The 27,054-nt window shown below is 36.9% G+C and overlaps 1 protein-coding gene across 3 annotated transcripts; it reads left to right on the top strand.

Moving 5' to 3' along the window:
* The first annotated feature begins 444 nt into the window (after positions 1-444).
* On the top strand, positions 445-27,054 carry LOC121824621 (cysteine-rich secretory protein 1-like). 3 transcript variants are annotated; one of them, XM_076557879.1, is made up of 8 exons: positions 445-684; positions 4,226-4,305; positions 5,398-5,514; positions 6,626-6,713; positions 8,897-9,027; positions 11,133-11,227; positions 22,977-23,065; positions 26,301-26,985. In XM_076557879.1, the coding sequence occupies exons 2-8, from the start codon at positions 4,228-4,230 to the stop codon at positions 26,426-26,428; spliced, it is 726 nt and encodes a 241-aa protein (XP_076413994.1). In that variant the 5' UTR covers positions 445-684; positions 4,226-4,227; the 3' UTR covers positions 26,429-26,985. The 3 variants fall into 3 exon arrangements, with proteins under 3 accessions (XP_076413994.1, XP_076413993.1, XP_076413992.1); XM_076557878.1 differs by having other exon boundaries at positions 445-664; XM_076557877.1 differs by lacking the exon at positions 445-684 and adding an exon at positions 1,885-2,165 and having other exon boundaries at positions 26,301-27,054.

A 27,054-nucleotide genomic window follows, 5' to 3' on the forward strand; every position in this document is an offset into this window, starting at 1 on the left:
GTGTTACCTATGTTCCAATACATCTTGTTCTGTGGCGGTGCTCAGTGTATCTACAGACCCTGCCTTTTTCTCCTTGTCTCTCTTCTTGGATTCCCTGCATGGCTCTATTCTGCCTTGTTGTAAGCCATAGCAGCTTCTTTTTTTCAAAGGTTTAAAATAGATCATGGTATAATTTGATAAGAATTTTTGGCTTGCTTATTATAGGTTAAGAATTAGCCTTTTAGATCCTAATTGTCTGGCAACAGTGACCATGAGGAAACATTAAAGGCCTCTCCTCCCTCACCTAGTTAAACTTTGTCTACTTGCTCCAGGAACTGTGATCATTGAGTTTTATGATTATGACTTTTTAAGAACATTTTGATTCATGTTGGGAAAATAGTCACGTATTTGATATTTTTTGAAGTGCAAATATAGATGATGTAATCATTGTTGTAGGATATAAAAATAAACTCTGTGGCTCTGGGAAGAGCGAGACATATATTCTCTTCCATACACTACTTCCCAAGTACAATATCAAATAAAATATTCCTAAAGGCTCAGACAAGATTCAAACAGCTGTCCAGCACAAGTTCTTTATGTTGCCTGCTCCATCCACCCTTCTCCAGTCCTGATCACTGCTGCAACTGGTCCGCAGCATAAGTGGTGCCTGAACAGGAAACCTGAAGTAGGATAAGTATTAATAAGGTGTTTCTGGTATAGAGAGAATCCCACAAGGGTGCTGCAGACTCCCTGTCAAAGAGTTGGGATGGTGAGATTTGGTAATATGAAAGAATTAATAAAGATCTCCTGGTCATCGAATAGGGCTGAGGAGAGTATATAAGAGAAAAGAAAAAATAATGCAATGGGACAGGTGGTGTCTAAGGAAAAGAGGCTTTTTTGTTGATATTTTAAAACATACTTGAAAGAGAAGGGAATAAAAGTTAATGACAATCAAGTTTGTGAGTTTTTACAGATTGTTCATGAGATTTCTCCTTGGTTTCCGGATCAAGGCTCCCTAGATATTGGTAATTGCAATAAAGTAGGAGAAGATATTAGATTTTGGTAAGAATCCAATGGGCTACAAGGCATATCTGTAAATGCTTTGACTTATTGGTCATTAAGCAAGCAGGCTTTGGCTCCAATGGAAGATGGGGATTTAACTAAATGTAAAAAGATCTACAGAAACCTCTCCTTAAAATAAATCAATTGCTCCTCTTCTTTTTAAAGATCCATTAGAAAAGGAGGTTAGTAATGAGGAGAAAAGAGATAAGAAGAATGAGGAGTCTTTTCAAATAGAAAGTGATGGAGAGGAAGAGGAAATTAATAGTTTTAAGGAGGATTGGAAACCTCAGTATCTCCTTTTCAAACAAAACCTAAAAAGAGTTCAAAAATGTAAAAGGAGCCTGTATGTTTCTGGCTGCAGTTACAGGAGTTGGTAGAGCTGGGGACCTTTGGTTAGGTGTAATCTAGTAATGTTTAATACAAATATTCAAGAGGTGCATATATTTGAGCTCCTTATGAAATTTTATATAGTGAATCCATTGGTTCTTTATATATTTTTGAGACTAACAGTGGTTCATTTAAAATAATTTGTAATCATTGTGTTCTTTCTAATTGAATTTCTTCTATATTATTAAATTTTTTTTATTCACTTTACATACCAAACACAGATTCCCCCCTCCTCCCTCTTCCCACCACCCAGCTGTCTCTCCCTAACAATCCCCCAATCCAACCTCCTCCAAGTCAAGGTCTCCCATGGGGAGTCAGCAAAGTTCAGTTGAGACAGGTCCAAAATGTATTTCTTCTAATGTAACAGATGAGGCTTTTGTTACATTAGGCCAATCATTTTATATTTTACTTCATGTTAATAATCCTGGAGATTGGTATGCTAATCCTGGTTTACAGGTTATGAATAATGTTGTACATTCTTTGTGCAGAGGTAAATGTTGTGTGGTAACTTTAATTTTAGGAGTTACTGCATTAATTGCTATTGCAGCTAGTTTTGTTTTTTTTCTACTGCTACTTTGGTTAAACAAATTTATGCAGCTCAACATGTGAATCAATTATCAAAAAATATTTCTATTGCCATTATATTTCAGGAGCACATGAATAGAGGTATTCAGGAAAGACTTCGTGCTTTGGAAGAAGCAGTACTTCATATAGGATATCAAAGTCAAAATATTAAGGTTAGATTATTAATAGAATGTCACTCAAAATTCCACTGGATTTGTGTTACTCCTTTATCATACAATGCTTCAGAACATTCTTGGGACAGGATTCAAGCTCACCTTAAGGCAGTTTGGGATTATTCAAACTTTTCTTTGGATTTTTGTAATCTACCTCAAAAAAATTCAGCAACAAGTAAAAAATATTGATTCTTCCAAGGTGTGAAAAGTCTCAACTTCTTTCCTTAAGGCTATTGAGGAATATATAGGTTCCACTACTGTTTGGGCACAGTTTTAATAATTTGGTATTGATAATTTTTGTGTTCTTACTTATTGTCTTTCTTTTCCCAGTCATCTTACAATGACTAGCATGAGGCATAATTTGAAATGGATCAACTGAAAAATAAGAAGGGGGAAGATGGTGGCTCCACTCACCATTTGCTGAATACAATGTATGACTGTTGTGTGGCTACGGAGACTGCATGACAAAGTTCCAGTTCTCATCACTTAGCTAAGGAGACTGTACAACTGTTGTTTGGCTAGAAACTGTGTGACAAAGTCCAGTTTCTGGTTGAAACTTCCTCCTTTAGTTTTATTACTTAAAAAATAAAATCATTTTATAGTGATTTTAGTATTCACTGACTTGTTCCATTTGCCCTCAAATTATCGATGGTCTGATATGGTCTGGGAAAAGAAATAAGATGAATAAAATTTATTGAAAAAGTAATATAATACCTATGCATTTGAAAGCATTAATATTGATGAGGTGGCTGAACAGTATGTTTTTACAAAAAAGTGGAGATATAGATGAAGACCAAGATTGGGAAAGTACAAAAAAAGCACAAATAAGTTTGGGATTATATTCTGCCTATTTTGTAGTGAAGATATTAATGCTTTTGTAGATATAAAATGAAAATTTCAAAAATAAGAATCAAGAAAAAGGATATGATTTCACATTATGAGTTAATCATTAGAAGATTATAAAAATAAGAAAGATAGGAATGTTGTAAAAATTATATAGATATATAAATTAGGATATATATGCATATATAAAGGTTTAAAATAGATTACAGTATAGTTTGCTAAGAACTTTTGGTTTGCTTATTTTAAGTTAAGAATTAGGCTTTAAGATTCTAATTGTCTGGGAATAGTAATAATGAGGAAACATTAAAGGCCTCTCCTACCCAGCCTAGTTAAACTCTGTCTACTTGTTCCAGGAACTGTGATCATTGAATTTTATGATTATGCCTTTTAAAGAATGTTGTGGTTCATGTTGGGAAAATAGTCATGTAGTAGATATTTTTTGCAATGCAATATAAAATGATGTAATGATTGTTGTAGGACATAAAACATTCTCTGAGGCTCTGGGATAGAATTATACAAATATTCTCTTCTATACATTCTCTCCTGAGCACAGTATCAAATAAAATATTCCTAGAGCCTCAGAAAAAATTCAAACTGTTGTCTGGTGCAATGTTTTTGTATTGCCTGCTGCATCCACCCATCTCCAATCTGATCTTTGCTTAAGCTGGTCCCCAGCAGGGCATGTATAAGCCTTATTCATAGCACAGAAGTTCTGAACAATTTGAACATTGGTGCTTTTTCGAAGTAGGAATTACACTGGTTTGTAATAATAATAGAGTAGGAAGAGCTTAAAATATCCAACAAGGGTTTATCATATCATAGTAGTTCCCTGCTGTGGTAATAGTTGGATGCTTTTGCTACTCCTGAAAGGACAAAGGAAGAATTCCTAACAAATTTCTAGAATTTGAAGAGAGGACCTCCATGGATTAGAGTGTGGCAGGGGAGAAAATGCTAATCGCCCAGAGCACTCATAGGTGCATGCTTTGGAGAGCTTCACTTAGGCACTTTGAATTATTCCATATTGCACCAGCTGGCAGCAGGCTTCTTGAATTGATTTTATTATCATTTTGATGATATAAATAGTATGTACTCCTAGTTATATTGATGGTAAATTCTAGAAATGGATCTCATTACTTCCCCCATACCTTCTGTGTTACTCAGAACTCCTTGTATTAAACATTTAAATGAAGATCTTTTTTCTCTTCTTTGTTTTCTAGACATGAAATTATCCCCATTGTTGTTGTTCCTGGCTGCTTTGTTATCCCCATCCATTCTTAACAATGACTCTGACACATGGGTAAGGTTTAGTATCTTATCAGAACAATTTAGGTAACAATGAAGGCAAGGGAAGCCATTTGATCACTCTTCAAAACTGTAAAAGGCCAGAGTGTGGAATAAGTCACTTTGATCCTCAGCAATACACACACACACACACACACACACACACACACACACACACACACACACACACCAAAGAGTGGTTAAGTATATCTACTATGCAAACAATACATATGACATGAGCCAAATATTTATTATAAAATGCCTTCTTATGCTTAGACAATCCCAGAGGAGGGACAGTCACCTTATTTAATGATGGAATTTGTAGTACCAGCAAATACTCTCCCCTTAGTTAGAAAGCTACTAAAGTTAGAAGCATTGTGCATTGCTGAAGACTTCATTCTCTTCATTGGCTTCTGCTTTGAAGACTACTAGAATTCTTCAGGAGTGGGGAGTGCCAACATCTAGTTAAGCCTGTTTTGGAATATAAATTATAAGTCTTTTGTTACCATAATCATATTAGTAATCTGGAGACAATTATCTATGTGTTCTTTCAAGTTGTTTGCATTCCCAGTTTCTTTCCTAAAAAGATTGTATTATGTGGCACTTTTTAACTATTCTCCTACCCTTCATTCCTTCCCCCTCTCTTCTCTCTTTGAACTATTGATACTTCTTTATAAAAGGGTCTACACATTATCTCACAGGCTTTCAAACTCCTAGTCAGATGGCTACTGCCTCTTAATGTCTATAGTAAATTATATGTCTTCATCCTTAGTACTTCCTTGCTACAGCCTAACTGGGTGTGAATGACTTAAGGTTCTCTACTTTGCATGGCTATTATTAGAGATCTCTCTTGAATCAAAATTGACATTTGTAGCTTCATAACAGTTTTTACTTTGACATGCCATTAATTAATTTTATTCTCAAAATTTCTATTTAAAATGTTTCTAATGAAAAGGTATAGATTTTCTTAAATTTATTATCAAGGATTAATGACTATCATTGGCCTCAGTATTTTAAAATTAAATTAATTTCACCTTCAAAAAAAGTATTCACTTTTTTATGCAGCCTTAACATACACTAACATGACTTTAATGCTATTTCATTTCAGAATATGGAAATTGAGCATTTGCAAACCACCAGAAAGTCAGTCCAAGAAGAGATTGTAAAGAAGCACAACCAACTGAGAAGAATGGTTTCTCCACCTGGTAGTGACTTACTAAATATGGTGAGGGCTCACAACAGGACAGTGCATTTGGAGAGCTGTGTTTGGAGCCTGTAGTTAGCATCTGGCTTCCACTGTGTACTTTAAGAGGGTCTGGCTCTGTTTTAGCTTCTAGTTTTAAAAAAAAGTATTCATTGTTTTGTTCATGTGCATGTGTGGTGGCTGTGTGTCCATATATTATCACATGCAAAGAAATCCGAGTTAGTTCTCTACTTCTATGTGTTTAGTTGTGCAATGATCAGAGTAGAATTCATTAAATACCTTTTATAACAGTGACTCATTGGTATTATGGAGCTATGTCAATTATAGTAGCTCAACTACAAACAGATCTTTTGACTTTGGTCTTCAGTGAAAAGCTTCTATGTTATTTTGGTTTACTCTTTTCTCCTAATCTAGGGTCAGAATATTTCTCCTTTAAGGGCCAATGACCTTCATCTAAATATTCTACTCTTTGGATCCGGAACCAAAGACCATGTGTGTCTTAAATTCATTTAATGAAGGGAAAAATGAAGCTAGGATTTATGAGGCAACTCCTTACAGCTGTAAAAATAGTCTTCGTACTTTAATATGGCTAGTGCTACTCACTCTACAGCAATTACCCCGTCTTTAATGATTCCTGTTGTGATTTCAGTAAGTCATTAGACCATTAAAGGTTTTAGTACTTTTTGTGGCCTTGGGAAGACAGACTGCTTGTAATTATTTGATACAGAAGGCCATAGATAAGAGGGTGTAACTATGGACATAGTTTATGAAACTAGTAAGAAGATTAAGATTGTGGGGGGAGACCTATAGAAGGCATGGTAAGTGGAAGGAATTAAAACATTTGTGATATCAAATGGAGGCTGTGGGTGAGAGGGCATGCATAGGAGAATGAGCAGGATCAGGAAGATGGCGTGGAAAATATGCAAAAATAAACTTATTTATAAATACCACCATGAACACTGATAATATATTTGCTAACATAAAAATGTAGACATATACTATATTATAAATTGATTGTGAAGAAAATCAGAAGGCACGTACAGAAATTTTGCATTATCAGTCTGTCTGCAAAAATCATATGACTTTGAGGTTTGAGTTATTCCATGACTATCTTCTTTCCTTTTCCTTTTAGAAATGGGACAATTATTATCAACTTTTAGCACAGATGACTGCACACACTTGCACGCTCTTTGACAATCGTGGAGAATTCTGGACCAAAAGTATGTAAACTCGGTGTCACTTACAAATGAATGGAGAGTCACACAGAAAAGCCCATTTTCTCATACCGTGATTACAAATCGTTGTAAATAAATACTTATTCTGATGCTGTTTTTTTTTCAAGTTAAATATCTCTGGGGCAGAGATGGATCTGAAAGTCTCTACTTCGTGCTAATTGAATGCTTTATATTTTACACATACTGTCTTTCTTCATGCCAGCTTTTTGCCTTGCAACCAGTTTATAATTGAAGCAAGGTATGGATTATCTCTTTCTCTGATTTGAAGATTAGGAACTCATGTCTGGATGAAAATCATTACTAATTAAGACCTTATAAAAGAAATGTGAAATTAGAATCTCTTTTTTATTTTATCCTACTATGGTTTTATTTATGTGTTTGTGTGTCTCTGTGTATTTATGCATGTGTGCATGTATGTATGGATGCTTCTAGAGGCCAGAAGAAGGCACCACACCCTCTGGAATTTACAATTTACAGGTGTTTTGTAACAGTGTTGTCACAGGTGGTGGCAAAATACATTATATGGAAATTAGGAGTTGGATTCAAGTCTGTTGAAATAGCAAGGTATACTCTTACATGCTCAGCCATTTCTCCAGCACTATGAAATTAAAATTTCTTTCTTTAACCCAATATTTAATGATGTGGCTTGTTCTGTTTTCAAGCTATCTTTTTAATTATAAAAATATATTTAATTTGATCAACTAATTCTTCATTTTTCTCAGAAAATATCAAATATCAATTAGGCATTTATATTTACTATTTCCTTTATTACTTTTGGTGGGGAGGAGAAAGGTCTCACTGTATATCTTCAGTTTTCTGATCTCCAACCTCAGCTTCCTAATTACTGGGTTTTGTTGTGTATGCTACCATTGTGTGTGCACCCAACTCTCCCTTCATTTTTTGTGAGATCAACTTATAAATGTCTGGAAAATCATATAATGTTAAATTAAAAATAAACTATGAAACAATATTTACACAAGGAGGCATAAAACTAATAACAAAATTAATTAATGGATCATGAGATAAAATATTTTTCAAAACATTAAAAATGATCACCTTTGGCCCAATTTAAACCTAATAAATTCATAATTTCTTTTAAAAGTTTTACTTCTTAGACATTTCTAATTTAATAACATAATGAGTAAAAGTGAATTTAAAAGGATACAATATTCCGTAAAGTTTAAAGTAATTTTTTATTTACACACCTTGATAAAAATACTAACCCATTTCTGAGGGTTCCCATTCTCTGAAAAAAAAAATCTGGCCCATGAGGTTTTAATTTTCTAGTTTAAACACTCATGCCTATATACCCCTCTGAGCCCTGCCATCTTACACGCCCCCCCCCCCCCAGCTATATCACTTCCTCCAGACTTCTATGGTTAACTTGTGCTGGGTTTAAAGGTGAGTGTCACCATGCTAGGCTCTGTTCCCAATGTGGCCTTGAAGTCACAGAGATCTGGATGACTCTCTGCCTCCTGAATGCTAGGATTAAAGGCATGTGCTACCACTGCCTGGCCTCTATGTTTACATAGTGGCTAGCTTTTTCCTATCATCTCCAGGCAAGCTTTATTTATTAGAGCACAAATAAAATATCACCACACATGACCTATAAACTTTGAAGTTATAATCCCTTCTGTTTTGTTTGCTTTGTACTTGTAGTTTTTAATGAATGACTGTAAAAAAAAGGCTCACATAGAACAAAAATCCTAAATATGTAAAATTGGTATAAAAAATCTATAGCTTCTTAGGAGAGAAATGAAATGAGTTCATCTTGGTCTTCTTTAAGACTGCAAATCCACATTTGGTACACATGAGGCACAGGCATGCACACACACACATACACATGTGCACACAGGTGTGGAGAATTTAATGTGTGGAAGAATGAGGTTGAGGAGAGTAACTACTGAAGAAAAAACTTCTCTATCTACTTAGTGCTCATGGTGTTTAGCACACACATGTTGAATACCTATGGCTACTGTTCAGCTAAAGGTTCCTCAGGTCTAAATCATGCTTCTTATGCAATATTCACAAGGAAGTATGAGCAATGTGTTTAAAAAGCAGAGATTCTGAGTGTGTGTGTGTGTGTGTGTGTGTGTGTGTGTGTGTGTGTGTGTGTGTGTTTCTCTTTTTTCTTTATTGCTGTCTTTGTGAGTGGTCTTTTTCCTTAGACAGAAGATGTGGTGAGAATTTCTTCGTGTCACAGTACCCAGTATCATGGTCCTGTGCAATCCAAAGCTGGTATGATGAATCCATAGATTACACGGTTGGTTCAGACTCATTTCCAGATGGTTATACTCAGGTAAGAAAATATTCTGTCTGTAAGTGCTAGGGAAGAAAATATTTTTAATTACTTGACTGATTGCAATCAAGAGTTTCGGTACAAAACGTTTTTATTTTCTTTTTGAGACATGGTCTCACTAAGTAGCTCAGAATGGCTTTCTTTGAACTTGCTGTCATCCTATCACATTCTCCCAATTTCAGGGAGTATAGAGAGAATGCACACCAACTGTACACCTTGGGGAAGCTCTTGAGTGGTTTGGTATACATTAGTCTTGACACTCATTGGCTATTTCAGCTGCCATCTTTAAATGGGATCAAAATGAAGACCCTGACATTAATCCATACACATATGAACATATGATTTTCAACAAAGAAGCCAAAACTATACCATGGAAAAATGAAAGCATCTTCAACAAATGGTGCTGGCATAACTGGATGTCAACATGCAGAAGATTGCAAATAGATCCATATCTGTCACCATGCACAAAACTCAAGTCCAAATGGATCAAAGACCTCAACATAAATCCAGTTACACTGAACTTGATAGAACAGAAAATAGGAAGTAGTCTGGAACACATTGGCACAGGAGACCACTTCCTAAATATAACACCAGTAGCACAGACACTGAGAGTGACAATTAATAAATGGGACCTCCTGAAAATGAGAAGCTTTTGTAGAGCAAAGGACATGGTGAATAAAACAAAATGGCAGTCTAGAGAATAGGAAAAAATCTCCACCAACCCCACATCGGACAGAGTGCTGTTCTCCAAAATATATAAGAACTCAAAAAGCTAGATTTTAAAACAATCCAATTAAAAAATGGGCTACAGAGCCTAACAGAGAATTCTCAACAGAATAATTTTAAGGGAACATACTTGATTTTTTTTTTTTTTTGCTAACCATAATTTTTTGACTCAAGTCCCCAAACAAGGGTAATGGCCTATATTCTAAGGCACCTTCACAGACTGTAGCAGGGCTGTACATCAGTTCTGTATGGCTCCTGAGTGAAAAGGGGAAAGATGTTTCCTGGAATTTATTACCAGAAACACTGACAGATAGGTTGCTGCCGGATCTAAAGGCCCGGACCTTGGGCCTTTTCATTTCAAATACTATGACTCTTTTTAGCAAGAATTATAAGATTGTGTCTCCATCCTGTCCACTGTCAAAGAGGGCCTTCCAAAACTAAGAAGAGGGTTATGTGGGGATCCTGCTTGGTTCTGTAGAGAAAACATCCAGTTGTGGTACAGGCATGGGGCAACTCTGAATCCCTGGCATGATCAGATCCTGCAGTCTGAGAGACTTGAGCTGAAACACAGTTTCAGGGGGGAACTAGGATATCCAAGGCCAGAGGTCCACACAGAAACACCTACCACATACAGCTTATAGGAAATATGCTGAGTGTCGGCCTTCCATCAGGGTGAACCAGTAAGGCTTGCAAGCCACTCATGATCCCTGCCCACACAGAAAAGAAGATACTTATGATCACAGCTTAGAGTATCAAACTAAATAGTCTCTTCTGTGATACTGGGAGGAAGTTCTAGTTCATCTTCCAAGGCCAAGGCTGTATGAACACAGGACACTTGATTTTGCCAAAACACTTCAGAGTATTCACCAGCAACATCTTGGTCAGTTTGATGTCTGACTAGGAATTGACCTGATATCCAGGTTACTCTCTTACTGTTTATGGTCACATGCCAGTGGAGTTGGATGCAGTTTCAGTGAAGTTATACATCATACCAGGGTCCTCCTGATGGCCATAGATTCTTTGATGCCTTTTATTTTGACACAAAGCTTTTTGGCCTTAGACAAGCCGTCTGCATCCTCATCATCTTGGAACCTGTCAAAGACAACAATGAAAAAGAAAGCTTCTCTGAGATGGGGCTGAAGCCACTGTCAACCACTATAAAAACACCACTCAGTGTTTCCCGAAAGTTTTGCCAGAGTAGCTGACCAACAGCAGCCTCTTAGGGATGTTCTAACATCTGTAGTTTGATACAACCACTTAAATATATTTATAAGGCATATAGAAACAAAGTATACCAGTGGTATTTTTAATTTTATATTTGTTTTTCTGCATTATTTTCCTCTCTTACCTGTGCCTTGTCTTTGTCTCTGGGTTTATAGATTGTTAGGAGTTCATCTTACAAAGTTGCATGTGGAGTTGCTAAGTGCCGTGACCAATCATACAAATTCATGTACTATTGTAGCTACTGTCCTCTGTAAGTATCCACTTCAAAGTTCATTTTCAACATATCAAATGTCATTTAACATTTTAAAATTATCATAGTGTAATTACAAATTAAAGGTATATTTTTACATGGAGAGGGCAATAAAACTTCTATATATTTCCTAGAGTTGAAACTTATTTAATTAAATCTTTGAAATGTCCATCTCATCAGTTCCATGAATCACACTCAGAAGCATTGTCCTAATCTTTAAAAATGATTTCTCTTTCCTCCTCCATTGCTGTTTTCTGGACTAATGGTGACCTCATGAGGACCCAAGTATAAGGATTGTGAATTCCTATTGTCAGTTCATGCTATGTTTGTAGACTACAAAGCAAACTTTCAATAGTAGACCAGGAGTGAACATGAGTGAATGACACAGGTTAGTGATTGTAGGCTTCTATTAGTTGATCCTACACCTGATAAGTTGTATCTTTTTTTTTAATTTAATTGTTGAGGCACAGTAGTGGTCCACACCTTTAATCCTAGGACTTGGGTGGCAGAGATAGGCAATCTTTGTGAGTTTGAGGCCAGCCAGGGCAACACAGAGAACAGTTGTCTCAAAATTCCAAAAAAAAAAATGTTTTATTTTTTGGGAATTTTATATAGGAGTACTGTATTTTCATCATTTCCACACTTTCCTCTACTCGAAATCTTCCTACCCCACACTCCCTCACAAATTCATCATCTCAGCTTTGTTATTGTACATTCACAAAGCATAACATGGACAGACATACAAGCAGATGTAATTAAAGTATTTTTAAAGAAAAATTCAGTTAACATTCAGATTATAAATACATATTCATTTTTTTCAAGGGAATTATTTTTAAGAGCTCAAACTCAGCATAGATGGGAATTGAATTTCTGGCTTTAAAATCAAGATATAATAAATGAGTTTTTCCAGAAAATTTTAGTAAATTCTAAGGAAAATGTTAAGCTTTTAGATTTCTTAACTATTTGAAATATATTAAGGACCTCTCAAAGAGCCTTTGAAGTTTAAGACTTAGTAAATTCTTAAAAGGTGTAATATAGCAACACAGGGCTACAAAGGTGACTAAGAGGTGTGGAATTTTGACTGTTCTTTCAGAGGATCCAAGTTTGATACCCAACATCCACGTCAAGTAGGTAATAAAAATTATTAACTTTAGGACTAAGGACCTGTTCTGGCCTTTGTGGGTGTGTGACTGTTCACATGCATAAATAAAGTAACAGAAATTAAGCTTAGAAAAAAAATCAAGCAGGCTAGTCATTATTATGGTTTTTCAGGAAGATAAAACTATTGGTTATTTTCTCCCTTGGCAGCTTACATAGCATCTTCGAATACTATGAGAGCTAATCTGCAGGAAGGAGTATTCCAGGTCAATTCCAGCTCAATTCCTCTAACACCTGTGTCTGAAGTTGGTGATGTTTTCAACAATATGCTCTTATCTTCCAGTTCAGAGAGGCAACCAAGGGTGAAAGCAAAAGGCTATACTGCCTTGGATACGGAGCTATGGGTAATATATGGGTGTTAGAAAAGGATCATTTTTCTACATTAAGGAGACTCTTGATAAGTTATCAAGTTCCAGGTTTTCAACCCTAAACACTTGTGGAGAACAAAGTCATCAAATCCCCTGGAACTGGAGTTACAGACAGTTGCAAGCCACCTGAGGTGGATGCTGGGAACCAATCCAAGTCTTCTACAAGAGGAATATATCCTCTTAAGTGATGGTACAGCTCTCCAGCTCTATTATCCTTTTAATATAAGAAACTTAGGCAACAAGAGGCTGAGGGTCTTCAACTTAAGTCTTTTAAATGATTCATTTCTTATCTGTTTGTGAGTTGAATAGTAGGATCCTCAAACACTTTTCAAGCATGTTTCTGTTGGCATTAAGTAAAGCAATGAAGGAAGCCACTGGACTCCATTCAGCTGCCTCGTCAAGTAGGCATCTGGAGCCTGGTACCTAGAAGTGTCAGATGAGGAATGAAGAGGAGCAAGTGATAGAACTTATATAATGCTTTATGACTTTTTTATTCTTTTTTTATCTTATAAGGAAAATATTTAATTGGGGTGGCTTGCTTACAATTTCCGATATTCAGCCCATTATCATCATGATGGGAAGCATGGCAGCATGTGGGCAGACATGGTGCCGGAGAAGTAGCTGAGAGTCCTACATCTTGTAGACAATAGAAAAATAGTCTGTGACACTGAGTATAGTTTAAGCAAAAGAGACCTCAAAGCCCAAGCCCCACAGTGACACACTTCCTCCAACAAGGCCATACATACCCCAACAAAGACACATCTCCTAATAGTGCTGCTCCTTATGAGCTTATGGGGGCCAATGAAGTTCAAACTATCTCACAACCACTTTGAGTTCATTATGTGCAACTGCTCTGTTGTGTCCAGAAGACACTGCCTCCTATAGTACCACCTCCGGCTCTTCCAGTCTTTCTCTATTCTCCTCCACAGGGATCCCTGACTTTGGGGGAAGGGTTGTAGTGCAGATACCCCAGTCTGAGCTAAGCATTCCACAATCTCTTGTTCTATGCATTTTGATCATTTGTGGCTCTCTGTGGGAGTTTCTGCTCACTGCAAAGAGAAGTGTCTCTGAGGAAGGTTGGCAGACAGGATAATTTGGGTATCCAGCCCATGTGAGTCAGATGGAAAACTCCAAGATAGGGAGTGGAATGGGATTTGGTGAGTTACTAGGGAAGCTGGATTGTGTTTTGATTTTCAGTCTTTGTGTGTGTGTGTGTGTGTGTGTGTGTGTGTGTGTGTGTGTCATTTTTGCTTTTAATTGATGAAATTATATGTTTTTCTTTATTCTCAACAGGAATAAGAGACAGTTTTTTCAAAGCCAAACATGAAAGAACATGGCCCAGGAACATAGATTTAGGTTACCCTAAATTCCGGACCGTGGAAGCAGTTGGTTTTTATTTTTCCTTTGATATTTTTCTTTCTGTTTTTTCCCTTTCTTTTCATTTTTTTCCCATTTTTTATTAAGAAATTTTCTACTAACTGTACATACCACCCACAGATTCTATCTCCTCCCTCCTCCCATCTCCCAGCACTCCCTCCCAAGCCACCCCACATCCCCACATCCCCCAAATCAAGGTCTTCCATGGGGAGTCAGCAGAGACCAGCACACTGAGCCTAGGCAGGTCCAAGCCCCTTCCCACTGTACCAAGGCTGCTCAAGGTGCCACACTACAGGCACCGGATTCCCAAAAACCTGTCCATGCACCAGGGACTGATCCTGGTCGCCCTGCTTAGGGGTTCCCCACACAGATTGAGCCAAACAATCATATTCCCTATCCAGAGGGCCTAGTCCAGTCCCGTGGGTGTTTCACAGCTACTAGTCTACAGTTCATGGGCCTCAAATAGTGTGTCTGTTCGTCTCTGCACTTCCTCCCATCATGATCTTGATGCCCCCACTCCCTGTGGAATCCCTCCTCTCTCTCATCGATCGGTTTCCCGGAGCTCAGCCTGGATCCTGGCCGTGGATCTCTGCATCAGCCTCCATCAGTCCCTGGACAAAGGCTCTATGATGTCAGTTAGGGTATTTGCTAGACCGGTCACCAAAGTAGATCACCTTCATCCAGACACCTTCTTCTGGACTACTGCAAGCAGTCCAAGGTGGTGTCTTCCTTGTGGGTTCCTGAGAGCCTCCCCAGAATCCTGCCTTGTCCTCCCACTCTGTACCTGTTCCAGCTTGACCCTCCCATTTCCCTGTGTTCTCATTCCCCACTTGCTCTCTGCCACTCCCCAACACCCAGTCAGCTCGTGTAGATCTCATCCACTTCTCCTTTGCTGCATCATCCATATGTCCCTCCTAGGGTCTTTCCCTGTTAGCTAGCCCCTCTGAAGCTGTGGGTTTCAGTCTGGCTATCCCTTCCCTTCACATCTGGTATCCACTTATGAGTGAGTACACACTATGTTTGTCCTTCTGAGTCTGGGTTACCTCACACAGGATGATTTTTTTCTAGTTCCATTCGACTTCAAATTTCTTTCTTTCCTTCCTTCCTTCCTTCCTTCCTTCCTTCCTTCCTTCCTTCCTTCCTTCCTTCCTCCCTCCCTCCCTCCCTTCTTTCCCTCCCTCCCTCCCTCCTTCCTTCCTTCCTTTCTTTAATGCTAAATGCTGTTTATTGAAGGAGGTCTTAAATACAGACTTACAGCACAATGGGAGAACCCCAGAGTGAAGAAGTTCACTACAGATGTTTTACAATCTTGCATCTAAGCTGTTAATGCCCAACATGCAGGATATATAGACAAAGAACTTCCCTTAAGCATTCAGGAGGGTGGACCCTGGGAGGGAATTAGCATAGGGAGGATATCAAGGTCAAGGTCAACAAGCAAGGCAACAGTTACCCAAAATGGGGGCCAGGGACCTACAGGTTCCCCTTTTACTAATAAATGAGCTTCTGATTTAGGTTGCATGGGACATCAGCAGGTCACCTTACTCGTCATGCAGACACCTGTGCAGGCCGCACAGGCACTCTGTCTTAGGTTGGTGAGCACCCGCCAGACATTAACCATCTTTGAATACTCATTATTATATGGGCTCAAACGTGTGTGAGCTGTAGAGTTAACTGCTGCCAAAGATCTCAAAGTGGTGCTGGGCTTACAATCTGTGTGTTTGACACAGAAAAGAAAAACAGAAGTCCTAACCCACCCGTAACCAGTAGGCTAAAAGCAACTGAGCCATTCCCTTCCTTAACGAGCCTTACTGCAACTTGGAGTCCTGGTAAGATGCTATCCCAAAAGCAAATGGAACTTGAGTTTATAAATTGATAATTTACAAAGTCAATCAAAATGTATATAACTATTGAATTAAATTTATCATACCCAGTAGAAGGAAAGATTAACTAACTGAGGTAGCTACTTTTTTGCCAGGGTCTCCACTGTGCTAGCTGTAGTAAGCAATTATGAAATGGTAATCCCAGAAACAGTAGCAGCAGTGGCCACCTCTGCTATAACAGCAACAATGGCAGCAGCAATGTTGAATTCTCTTCTGGAGTGGGAGAAGAATACCGACTCAAAGGCACAGAAAATATATTCAACAAAATCATAGGAGAAAACTTTCCTAACCTAAAGAAAGAAATACCTATGAAGATACAAGAAGCTTACAGAACACCAAATAGACTGGATCCAAAAAAAAAAAAAAGTCCCCTCACCACATAATAATCAAAACACTAAACATACAGAACAAAGAAAAAATATTAAAAACCACAAAGCAAAATGACCAAGTAACATATAAAGGCAAACCCATCAGAATAACACCAGACTTCTCAATAGAGACTATGAAAGATAGAAGGCCCTGGACAAATGTAATATAGAAACTAAGAGACCGTGGATGCCAACCTATGGTATATATTATACCCATCAAACCTCTCAATCACCATAGGCAGAGTAAACAAAATACTCCATGGCAAATTTCTTGATATCATTGTTTTTTACTGCTGAGTAGTATTTGATTGTGTACATGTGCCACATTTTCTTTATTCATTCTTCAGTTGAGGTGCATCTAGGTTGTTTGCAGGTTCTTGCTATTATGAATAGTGCTGATATGAACATAGTTGAGCATGTGTCCTTGTGGTAAGACTGAGCATTCCTTGGGTATATGCCCAAGAGTGGTATAACTGGGTCTTGAGGAAGACTTATTCCCAATTTTCTGCAAAACCGCCATACTGATTTCCAGAGTGCCTATACAAGTTTGCATTCCTACCAACAGTGGAGGAGTGTTGCCCTTGCTCCAATCCTCTTCAACATAAGTTGTCTTCAGTGTTTTTGATCTTAGCCATTTTGAAAAGTGTAAGATGGTATCTCAGAGTTGCTTTGATTTGCATTTCGCTGATCACTAAGGATGTTGAGCAATTCTTCAAGTGTCTTTCAGCCATTTGAAATTATTCTGTTGAGAATTCTCTGTTAGGCTCTGTAGCCCATTTTTTAATTGGATTGTTTTAAAATCTAGCTTTTTGAGTTCTTTATATATTTTGGACAACAGCACTCTGTCCGATGTGGGGTTGGTGGAGATTTTTTCCTATTCTCTAGACTGCCATTTTGTTTTATTCACCATGTCCTTTGCTCTACAAAAGCTTCTCATTTTCAGGAGGTCCCATTTATTAATTGTCACTCTCAGTGTCTGTGCTACTGGTGTTACATTTAGGAAGTGGTCTCCTGTGCCAATGTGTTCCAGACTACTTCCTATTTTCTGTTCTATCAAGTTCAGTGTAACTGGATTTATGTTGAGGTCTTTGATCTACTTGGACTTGAGTTTTGTGCATGGTGACAGATATGGATCTATTTGCAATCTTCTGCATGTTGACATCCAGTTATGCCAGCACCATTTGTTGAAGATGCTTTCATTTTTCCATGGTATAGTTTTGGCTTCTTTGTTGAAAATCATATGTTCATATGTGTATGGATTAATGTCAGGGTCTTCATTTTGATCCCATTGGTCTACATGTTGGTTTTTATGCCAGTACCAAGCTGTTTCTATTACTATAGCACTACAGTAGAGTTTGAGGTCATGGATCATGATGCCTCCAGAGGTTGCTTTATTATACAGGATTCTTTTAGCTTTCCTAGTTTTTTTTTCCATATTAAGTTAAGTATTGTTATTTCAAAGTGTGTGAAGAATTATGTCGGGATTTTGATGATGATTGCATTGAATCTGTAGATTGCTTTTGGTAAGATTGCCATTTTTTACTATGTTAATTCTACCTACCCATGAGCATGGGAGATCTTTCCATTTTCTGATATCTTCTTCAATTTCTTTCTTCAGAGACTTAAAGTTTTTATCCTACAGGTCTTTCACTTGCTTAGTTAGAGTTACCCCAAGGTATATTATATTATTTGTGGCTATTGTAAAGGGTGATGTATCTCTGATTTCTTTCTCAGCCCATTTATCATTTGTATCTGGGAGGGCTACTGATTTTTTTGAATTAATCTGTATCCTACCACCTTACTGAAGGGGTTTATCAGCTATAGGAAATCCCTGATAGAATTTTGGGGGGTCACTAATGTATACTATTATATCTTCTGCAAATATTGAAAGTTTGACTTCTTCCTTTCCAATTTATATCTGCTTGATCTCCTTTTGTTGTCTTATTGCTCTAGCTAGAACTTCAAGTACTATGTTGAATAACTATGGGGAGAGTGGAAAGCCTTGTTTTGTTCCTGATTTTAGTAGAATCACTTTGAGTTTCTCTCTATTTAACTTGATGTTGGCTGTCAGCATGCTGTAAATTGCATTTATTATGTTTAGGTATGTTCTTTGTATTCCTGATCTCTCTAGAAGCTTTATCATGAAGGGGTGCTGGATTTTGTCAAAGGCTTTTTCAGCATCCAATGAGATGATCATGTAACTTTTTTCTTTCAGTTTGTTTATATGGTGTATTACATTGACCGATTTTCATATGTTGAACCATTCTTGTGTCTCTGGGATGAAGCCTATTTGGTCATGGTGGATAATTTTTGATGTGTTCCTGGATTTGGTTAGCCAGAATTTTATTGAGTATTTTTGCATCACTGTTCATGAGAGAGATTAGAGAGATTGGTCTGTAATTCTCTTTCTTTGTTGAATCTTTGTGTGCTTTGGCTATCAGGGTAATTGTAGCCTCATAAAAGGAATTTAGTAATGTTCCTTCTGTTCCTATTGTGTGTAAAAAAATCGAAGAGTATTGGTATTAGCTTTTTTTTGAAAATCTGGTAGAATTCTGCACTGAAACCATCTGGTCCTGGGCATTTTTTGTTGGGAGACTTTTAATGACCCTTTCTATTTCCTTAGGGGTTATTGTTCTATTTAAATAGTTTATCTGTTCTTGACTTAACTTTGGTATGTGGTACTTATCGAGAAAATCATCCATTTTTTTCAGATTTTCCAATTTTGTGTAGTACAGGTTTTTGAAGTATTCTCAGGATTTCTTTGTTGTCTGTTGTTATGTCTCTCTTTTTATTTCTGATTGTTTTAAATTTGGATGCTCTCTCTCTCTCTCTCTCTCTCTCTCTCTCTCTCTCTCTCTCTCTCTCTCTCTGCTTTTTGGTTATATTGGATAAGGGCTTGTCTTTCCTTTTGATTTTCTCAAAGAACCAAGTCTTTGTTTCATTGATTCTTTCTTTTGTTCTCTTTGATTCTATTTTATTATTTTACCTTAAATTTGATTATTTCCTGGTGTCTAATCCTCCTGGGTGACATTGTTTCTTCTTGTTCAAGAGCTTTCAGTTGTGCTGTTAAGTCACTAGTGTGAGATTTCTCCAACTTCCTTATGTGGGCATTTAGGGCATTTAGAGCTATGAATTTTCGTCTTAGCACTGCTCTCATAGTGTCCCATAAGTTTCAGTATGTTGCACATTCATTTTCATTGAATTCTAGGAAATCTTTAATTTCTTTTCTTATTTCTTCCTTGACCCATTAGTGATTCAACTGTGCTTTATTCAGTTTCCATGAGATTGTAGGCTTTCTTTAATTTTTGTTGTTGTTGAAATCTAACTTTAAGTCATGGTAGTCTGAAAAGGTACAGGAGATTATTTCAACCTTTTTGTATCTGTTGAGATTTGCTTTGTGACCAAGCATGTGGTCGATTTTGGAGAAGTTTCCATGGGGTGCTGAAAAGAAGGTATATTCCTTTGTGTTAGGGTGGAATGTTCTGTAGATGACTATTAAGTCCATTTGAGTCATAATGTCTGTTAGTTCCCTTATTTATATGTTAAGTTTCTGTCTGGCAGACCTGTCCATTGGTGAGAGTGGGGTGTTGAAGTCTCCCACTACTAGTGTATGAGGTTTAATATGTGATTTAAATTTTAGTAATGTTTCTTTTATGAATGTCAGTGCCCTTGTATTGGGGGCATAAGTATTCAGAATTGAAACTTCAGCTTGTCGGATTTTCCCTGTGATAAATATGCAGTGTCCTTCCCGATCTCTTTTGATTGATTTTAGTTTGAAGTCTATTTTATTAGATATTAGGATAGCTACACCAGCTTGCTTATTAAATCCATTTGATTGGAAAGTCTTTTCCTAGACTTTTACTCTGAGGTAGTATCTGTCTTTGAAGTTGAGGTAAGTTTCTTGTATGCAGCAAATAGATGGATCTTTTTTCATATCCATTCTGTTAGCCTGTGTCTTTTTATAGGTGAACTGAGACCATTGATATTAACACCAGTTATTGTTAATTCCTGTTATTTTTTGGCGGTAGTGTTGTATGTTTCCCTTCTTTGGTATTTGTTGGTGTGGCGCTATCTCTTGCCTGTGTTTTCATGGGTGTATCTAACTTCCATAGGTTGGATCTTTCCTCCAAGTGCTTTCTGTAGAGCTGGGTTTGTGGAGAGATATTGTTTAAATCTGGTTTTATCATGGAATATTTTGTTTACTCTATCTATGTTAAATGAGAGTTTTGCTGGATATAATAATCTGGGTTGGTATCCATGGTATCTTAGTGGCTGCATAATGTCTGTCCATGACCTTCTGGCTTTTAGAGTCTCCTTTGAGAATTCAGGTGTTATTCTTATGGGTCTGCCTTTATATGTAACCTGCCCTTTTTCCTTTGTAGCACTTAATATTTTTTCTTTATTCTGTATGTTTAGTGGTTTGATTATTATGTGGCAAGGGGAGGTTTTGTTTTTGTTTTTGTTTTTTTGGTTTTTTTTTTTGGATCCAGTCTATTTGGTGTTCTGTAACATTCTTGTATCTTTATAGGCATTTACTTCTTTAGGTTGGGAAAGTTTTCTTCTATGATTTTGTTGAATATTTTTTCTGTGCCCTTGAGTTGGTATTCTTCTCTTTCTATTCCTATTATTCTTAGGTTTGGTCTTTTCATGATGTCCCAAATTTCCTGGACATCTTGGGTCATGACTTTCATGGCTTTAGTGTTTTATTTGACTGATGAATCTATTTCCTCTACCATATCTTCAATACCAGAGATCTGCTCTTCCATCTCTTGCATTCTGGTGGTTATGCTTGCATCTGTAGTTCCTGGTCATTTACTCAGATTTTCTATTTCCAGCATTATCTCAGTTTGTGTCTTTATTGTCTCAATTTCAGATTTCAAATCTTGAGCTGTTTCCCTCATTTGTTTTATTGCTTTTTCTTGGCTTTAAAGGGATTTACGGATTTCTTCCCATTTTTTTGTTTGATTTTTCCTCTAATTCTTTAATGTAATTTTTCATTTCCTCTTTAAAGAACTCTATGATGTTCTTAAGGTCATTTTTAAGGTTGATTTATTCTGTTTCTTCTGTATTGGGATGTTCAGGTCTTCCTGATGTTGTTTCTGATGGGGCCATGGTGTGTTTTTAGTTGTTGACTGTATTTTTGCACTGGCATCTACCCAATCTCTTTCTCCACTTGGTGCAAGCAGTGTTTGTGTCTGAGGGAGGCTCTCTCTGTCTGATTGATACTCTTAGTCCAGTGGGAGTTCTTGGTCTAGTTGGTGCTAATGGACTGTCTCAGGGAGAAGCTCTTAGACCAATTGGCCCTTGTGGGCTCTGTCTCAGTAAGTAGTTGTAATCTTGGCAGCAGGTGGGTTGGGAGGGGTGGGCCTCATGGGTTACAAGGTCTGGTGGGGGATGGTGATAGTCTTACCTCTCTACAGGAGGTCTGCCTGCCAACTAGTCTGAAACTGGGACTGCAATGGGTGGTGGTGTAGGGACGCATGGTTGTGCCCCTGGACCCACCTAGACAAAGACTCACCCCTTAGTCCAATCAGGTGCTGGCAGTCTCTGTGTCAGGGGACAGTGACAGTCTCAGAGGATGGGTGGGATTTGGGGGAGGTGGGGCTTGAGTTACAGAGTCTGATAGAGGATGATGTTAGTCTGACCTGTCTGCAGGAGGACTGCCTGCCCAACTGGCCTGAAACTGGGACTGCTGACTTTTTCATTCTTAACTTTGCTGATACACCTAGAGCTGTGTTCTACATATAGAGGAGAGGTTCTGTTGCAAGCCATTGGCATTGCACACACACTCCTGCCACCTTTAGTGCAATGGAGAATCTGACTTTTCTAATTCCCTGTGATGACCAGATAATTGATGCTCCTAGTGAGGCGTAGGCTTGTCACATTCAGAGTACTACACCCTTTAGATAGTTTATATGAGGAGTTTTTCTCATTAATATTCTCATTTTGATAAGCATAGAAGTCTCAAACCCACATGCTAACTTCAGAAAACCCCAAACATTCCTAAGCATTAGAACTTTCACAATTATACACTAAATGCCGGCACTCAGTACATCATCGGTACCTCATCCACACTAGAGGAATCACAACATTTTCTTGTATCTAAGTTTTTCTATAGGAAATAACTTTTATACTCAAGTAGCTTTCTTCTCTTATGTATTTTCCAAGTTTATCAGGAAAAGAAGGGAGAGTTTCAACATTAAAACATTTCTAAACCTTTAGATTCTTATTTATTCTATTTCAGTTGCTTAGGTTCTGAGACGATGGTTGAGGAAAAAAGTGAATGGATTAGTGATCCCATTATTTCGCATCTATATCTGAGTACTCTTAGGAAATGTTAGGTTTTTGTATGGCATAGCTAAAGCTTTTAATAGGAACCCATATATATATATATATATATATATATATATATATATATATATATATATATATATATATATACATATATATATATGTGTGTGTGTGTGTGTGTGTGTATCTGTGTGTGTGTGTGTGTGTGTGTGTGTGTGTGTGTAAACACAGAGAAGGTGATATATGCAAGTGTTTCAGTGTACAGGGAAAAGCTAAAATTATTTGATGTTTTCTATTTCAATTTCAGTGGTAAGATGGAAAGAAAAACAATCACCCCTTACACAATAGGACAACCATGTGCCCTTTGTCCTGATCACTGTGAAGATGGACTCTGCAGTAAGTTTTTATTAACATACTCATATAATGATATCAGATCTGTTTTAAGATATAATAGCATGGCCTTATTTTCAAGAGACAAAAATGTACTTAACATTAGTTTTGGAATTACAAATTTTCCTTTGTATAGGATGTATGTACTTTTGACATTGAAAAACACATTACTTTATGTTGTCTAAAAAAACATCTAAAATCAGTGCATACTTGTAACTATATTGGTATTATTGTTATTGAAGTATATAGAAAAATCCCTATGGTATGATTCCATAAATTTCAAGTAAATTTTCTTATCCTCAATAACAGCAGGATGTTAAGGTTGACATTTTAAGAAGAGAAAGCAATACAAATTTAAGTGGTTGAGATAATAGTACACTGATCAGTCCAGAGAAGGAAGAAATATACAATAATTCTTTGCCCACCAAAAAGCTTAATACAATAAATTCTTTAACTCCCTCAGAGCATCATTTGAATTTTGCATTACATTTTTATTTATTTGTGAATGGGTATTTGTGTTGCTCTGTATATGTTCAGGCACATGCATGAGTGCCATGGCCTCTGTGTATCATTGTGTGTTGAGGTTAGAAGACAACTTGAGTGAATTAGTTCTCTCCTTCCATAATAAAGGTGTGAGAGATTTCATCACAGAAAGGTAGTGAAATGAATGTCTCAACTTTAGTATTATTATGAATATAAATACAAAAATAAATGTAATCCTAAAATTCAAGGGGCAGAGTAAGGAGAATCAGGAATTCAAACCTAGGTTGGAATATTGATCAAATTCCAGGTTAGCCCAGACTGCATAAAGGAACTGTAACAGCAATAAGGAATTTACAAAAATGGAAAAATAACATCAAAGTTAATATAGAAAATTCTAGTGGGAATTCTCTGGGATTTTTATGCATTCTCCAGTGAATTACAGAATTCTTTATTGTGTATTTGTATAATAAATTTCAAAGTACTAAGAATATTAAGATTGTAAACTAAAACAGGAAGAGCCAAATATCCACAGCTCTGCTGAATGTCCTTTTAAAGCAGTCTATCCTATAGTAACAAATAGCAAATTGAAAAATTAGCAAACAAAAATAGAAAGAAAATGACCTTTCTTCTTATTTTTGAAGTTTAAATTTACATATTTGTGGATTAGGCTGTTTTCACTTTTGAAATATGGTCTCACTAGTTAACCAAAACTCATCTAGAACTCACTATGTAGTCTAGTCTGATCCCAATAATCTGGATCTTCCTGTATCCATCTCCCAGTTATGAAATTGTATGCTCCAAAGAGCTCTTAAACAAAGCTTAATGAAAGAGGCAGCTAGGAGATATATATTCAGAACTAGTTATTTTGTGTTATTAATGCAAAAGTTATGAAAATGCATTGCAGAGAAAAGAGGTAGAATGCTAATACCTTTTGTTAACTGAGCTTGTTCAGTTATGTTGAATATGTGTGTGTGTGTGTGTGTGTGTATGAAGAGGTGTAAATGGCAAAAAGGCCTTGTGCACATAGATAAGCACCAAGCACCAGGGATGTCAGGAAAGTTAAATATATATCTTATCTCTTCAGTGGAATGAGATACATAACTGCTCTTCCTGGAATATCAGGAATTACAAGGTTTTACATCCTGGTGATCCTTTGCTGTCTGATGAGAAAGGCTCCACCGTATCTCCCAGAATTTGTTTTACTTATCCTAGACCCTTTGTCTGTAAATCTTCAGCATTGATTTTAGGTCATATAACTCATTCTTATGAGTGATGTCAATTGTGCTTTATAACAGCCTATGTTATCTTAGGGCCTGGCCAATTTTGACACCCACAGGGGTTATGTTTACTTCAGCATCTCCCTAGACCCTTAATCCTGAGCACTGTCTCTGAGTCAACAGTACCCATTTTTATGAAAGAAGACAGATGTACTTTGTAAAGAATCTCAATGTGAACATGTCTTCAATTGCTGTGTACTTGGGACTGAGTTAATTGTTATCAGAAAACTTTTTTTTTTCTGAAATTGTGCTGGACTTAAACATGACTAATATAAAATGATCTTGGCCAGACTCTCGAAATCCTGAACTAGCACTGTTACCATAAAATTAGGCTGACTTTCATTTTTATCTCTTCATGGATCATATTTTTTACCCCTGCTTGCTGCAAAGCCCACAGAGAACCACCACACAAAGTGAAAGAGGACTAGCCATGTGCCTAGAGTGGTGCTTCTCTGGAGGTGGAATTAGCAGAGGTATGTGATTGTATGGGCTAGATTCTAGCCTAAGCAACAAATAGGCCTCTGTCTGTCTATTTAGTACCAAAAGTACAGGGTATAAACAAGATATTTTGAATGATTTGGTAGGTTGAGTTTCCAATTCTCTGAGAATGTGTGAAATGAATGGAGGTTAATGAGCTGTCGATATACATCAAAGACAGGACAAAGACTGTAGGGTCATGGATCTCAAGTGAGTTGTCTTGAGTTTGTGGTCACTGCAGGACATTTGAATATAAATATCTAATAATCAAAAGAAAATTCTCCACTATTTACTTTTCCATGTCCTGTTTTCACAAAATTAGCTCCTCTGGTACGAAAAACAGAATCAAAGTCTAAGGTAGTCATGAACAACAGAACATACTGGAATTATTTAATGGTCAGTACTTTTATATAAAGGGCTGGAAGCTAGGCAGAGTACCTGTAGAACATATTAATGAGACTAGTTTTGCTAAGAATATAGAGTTTAAATATTAACCATACTCAAGTTTAGAAAGTACTTGCATAATGACTAACATTTTATATAGTGGGGATATTTTTTATTATTTATCTTTACTTGATATTTATAAATGTTGGTGTGCATGTATGTATTTATGCACATACATTTGAACCCAGTGACCATGGAGGACAGGAGAGAGCACTGGGTCCTATTGAACCGAAGTTAGAGATGGTCTTCAGCCATGATGTGGATTCTGAAAATCAAAACCAGGTTCTCTGCAAGAAGAGCAAGGACTCTTAATCACTGAGCCATCTTTCTACTCTCTAGATCATTTAGTTCTTCAATGAACCACTGAAGTTAATTTTCTCAAGCATTTTGTAAGTGATGAAATACATTCATTCATCTCAAAGACATGTCATAAAGCGTCAATTTAAAGGACATTCATTCATTTAATCAATCTCCTCCTCCCAATTCATATGTTTTATGTTGTCTCTATTGATAGAGGAAAATAATAACAAGGTAATGAATATCTTTGTTCTTTTTTTCAGCAAATACTTGTGAATATGAAGATGCTCATATTTTCTGTGCAGAATTGAAGGCTTCTCTAACCTGTGAATATCCAGAGGTTAAAGAGCAGTGCAAAGCTACATGCAAATGTGAAGGCAAATTTAATTAAATTTCCAGTACAAATGAACAGAGCCATGTGAAGAATGAGCACCGCCTCTACATAGGCTAGTCACCTTCCTCTAGAAATTAGAGGTATAGATACATTGCAATGATTCCACACAGTAAACATTCCTGTCTTCTGTATCATTCCATTTAGTAGAAATATTTTACATCCAAAGATTTTGAAATAACATAATCAATAATACCTTTGGACCTTGACCTCTGAATTCTATGATACATTTATGGAGTTGAGTCAAGCCTAAGGTTATACAATATCTGTATGACTAAGGTCACTGAAACTCCTTGCTGAAAATAAGAATCAGGATCCCAGCGCACAGTGGAGTAAAGGAACAGCATAAACTTCCACTGTAATTGTCAGTCATCTTTCCTAGCTCTACCTAGCTAACTACATCTGAAAACAATCCACATTAGCTTTCTTTGTTTCATTCCACCATTTGCTCTTCTTCAGATGCGTAGGAATTACTGGTTCAAATTCTAAATTTTAATTTGCATTTTAGTTGTGGGGTTTTTCAAGCACCTTATAAAAATGAAATGTAATGAACAGATTTTAAATGTCCAGGTGACTGCATTGACTTTGATTGTTTGAAAAAAAATAAATCTTAGTATTTGCATATT

Source organism: Peromyscus maniculatus, chromosome 21 (assembly GCF_049852395.1).
Source record: "Peromyscus maniculatus bairdii isolate BWxNUB_F1_BW_parent chromosome 21, HU_Pman_BW_mat_3.1, whole genome shotgun sequence".
Lineage (NCBI taxonomy): Eukaryota > Metazoa > Chordata > Mammalia > Rodentia > Cricetidae > Peromyscus > Peromyscus maniculatus.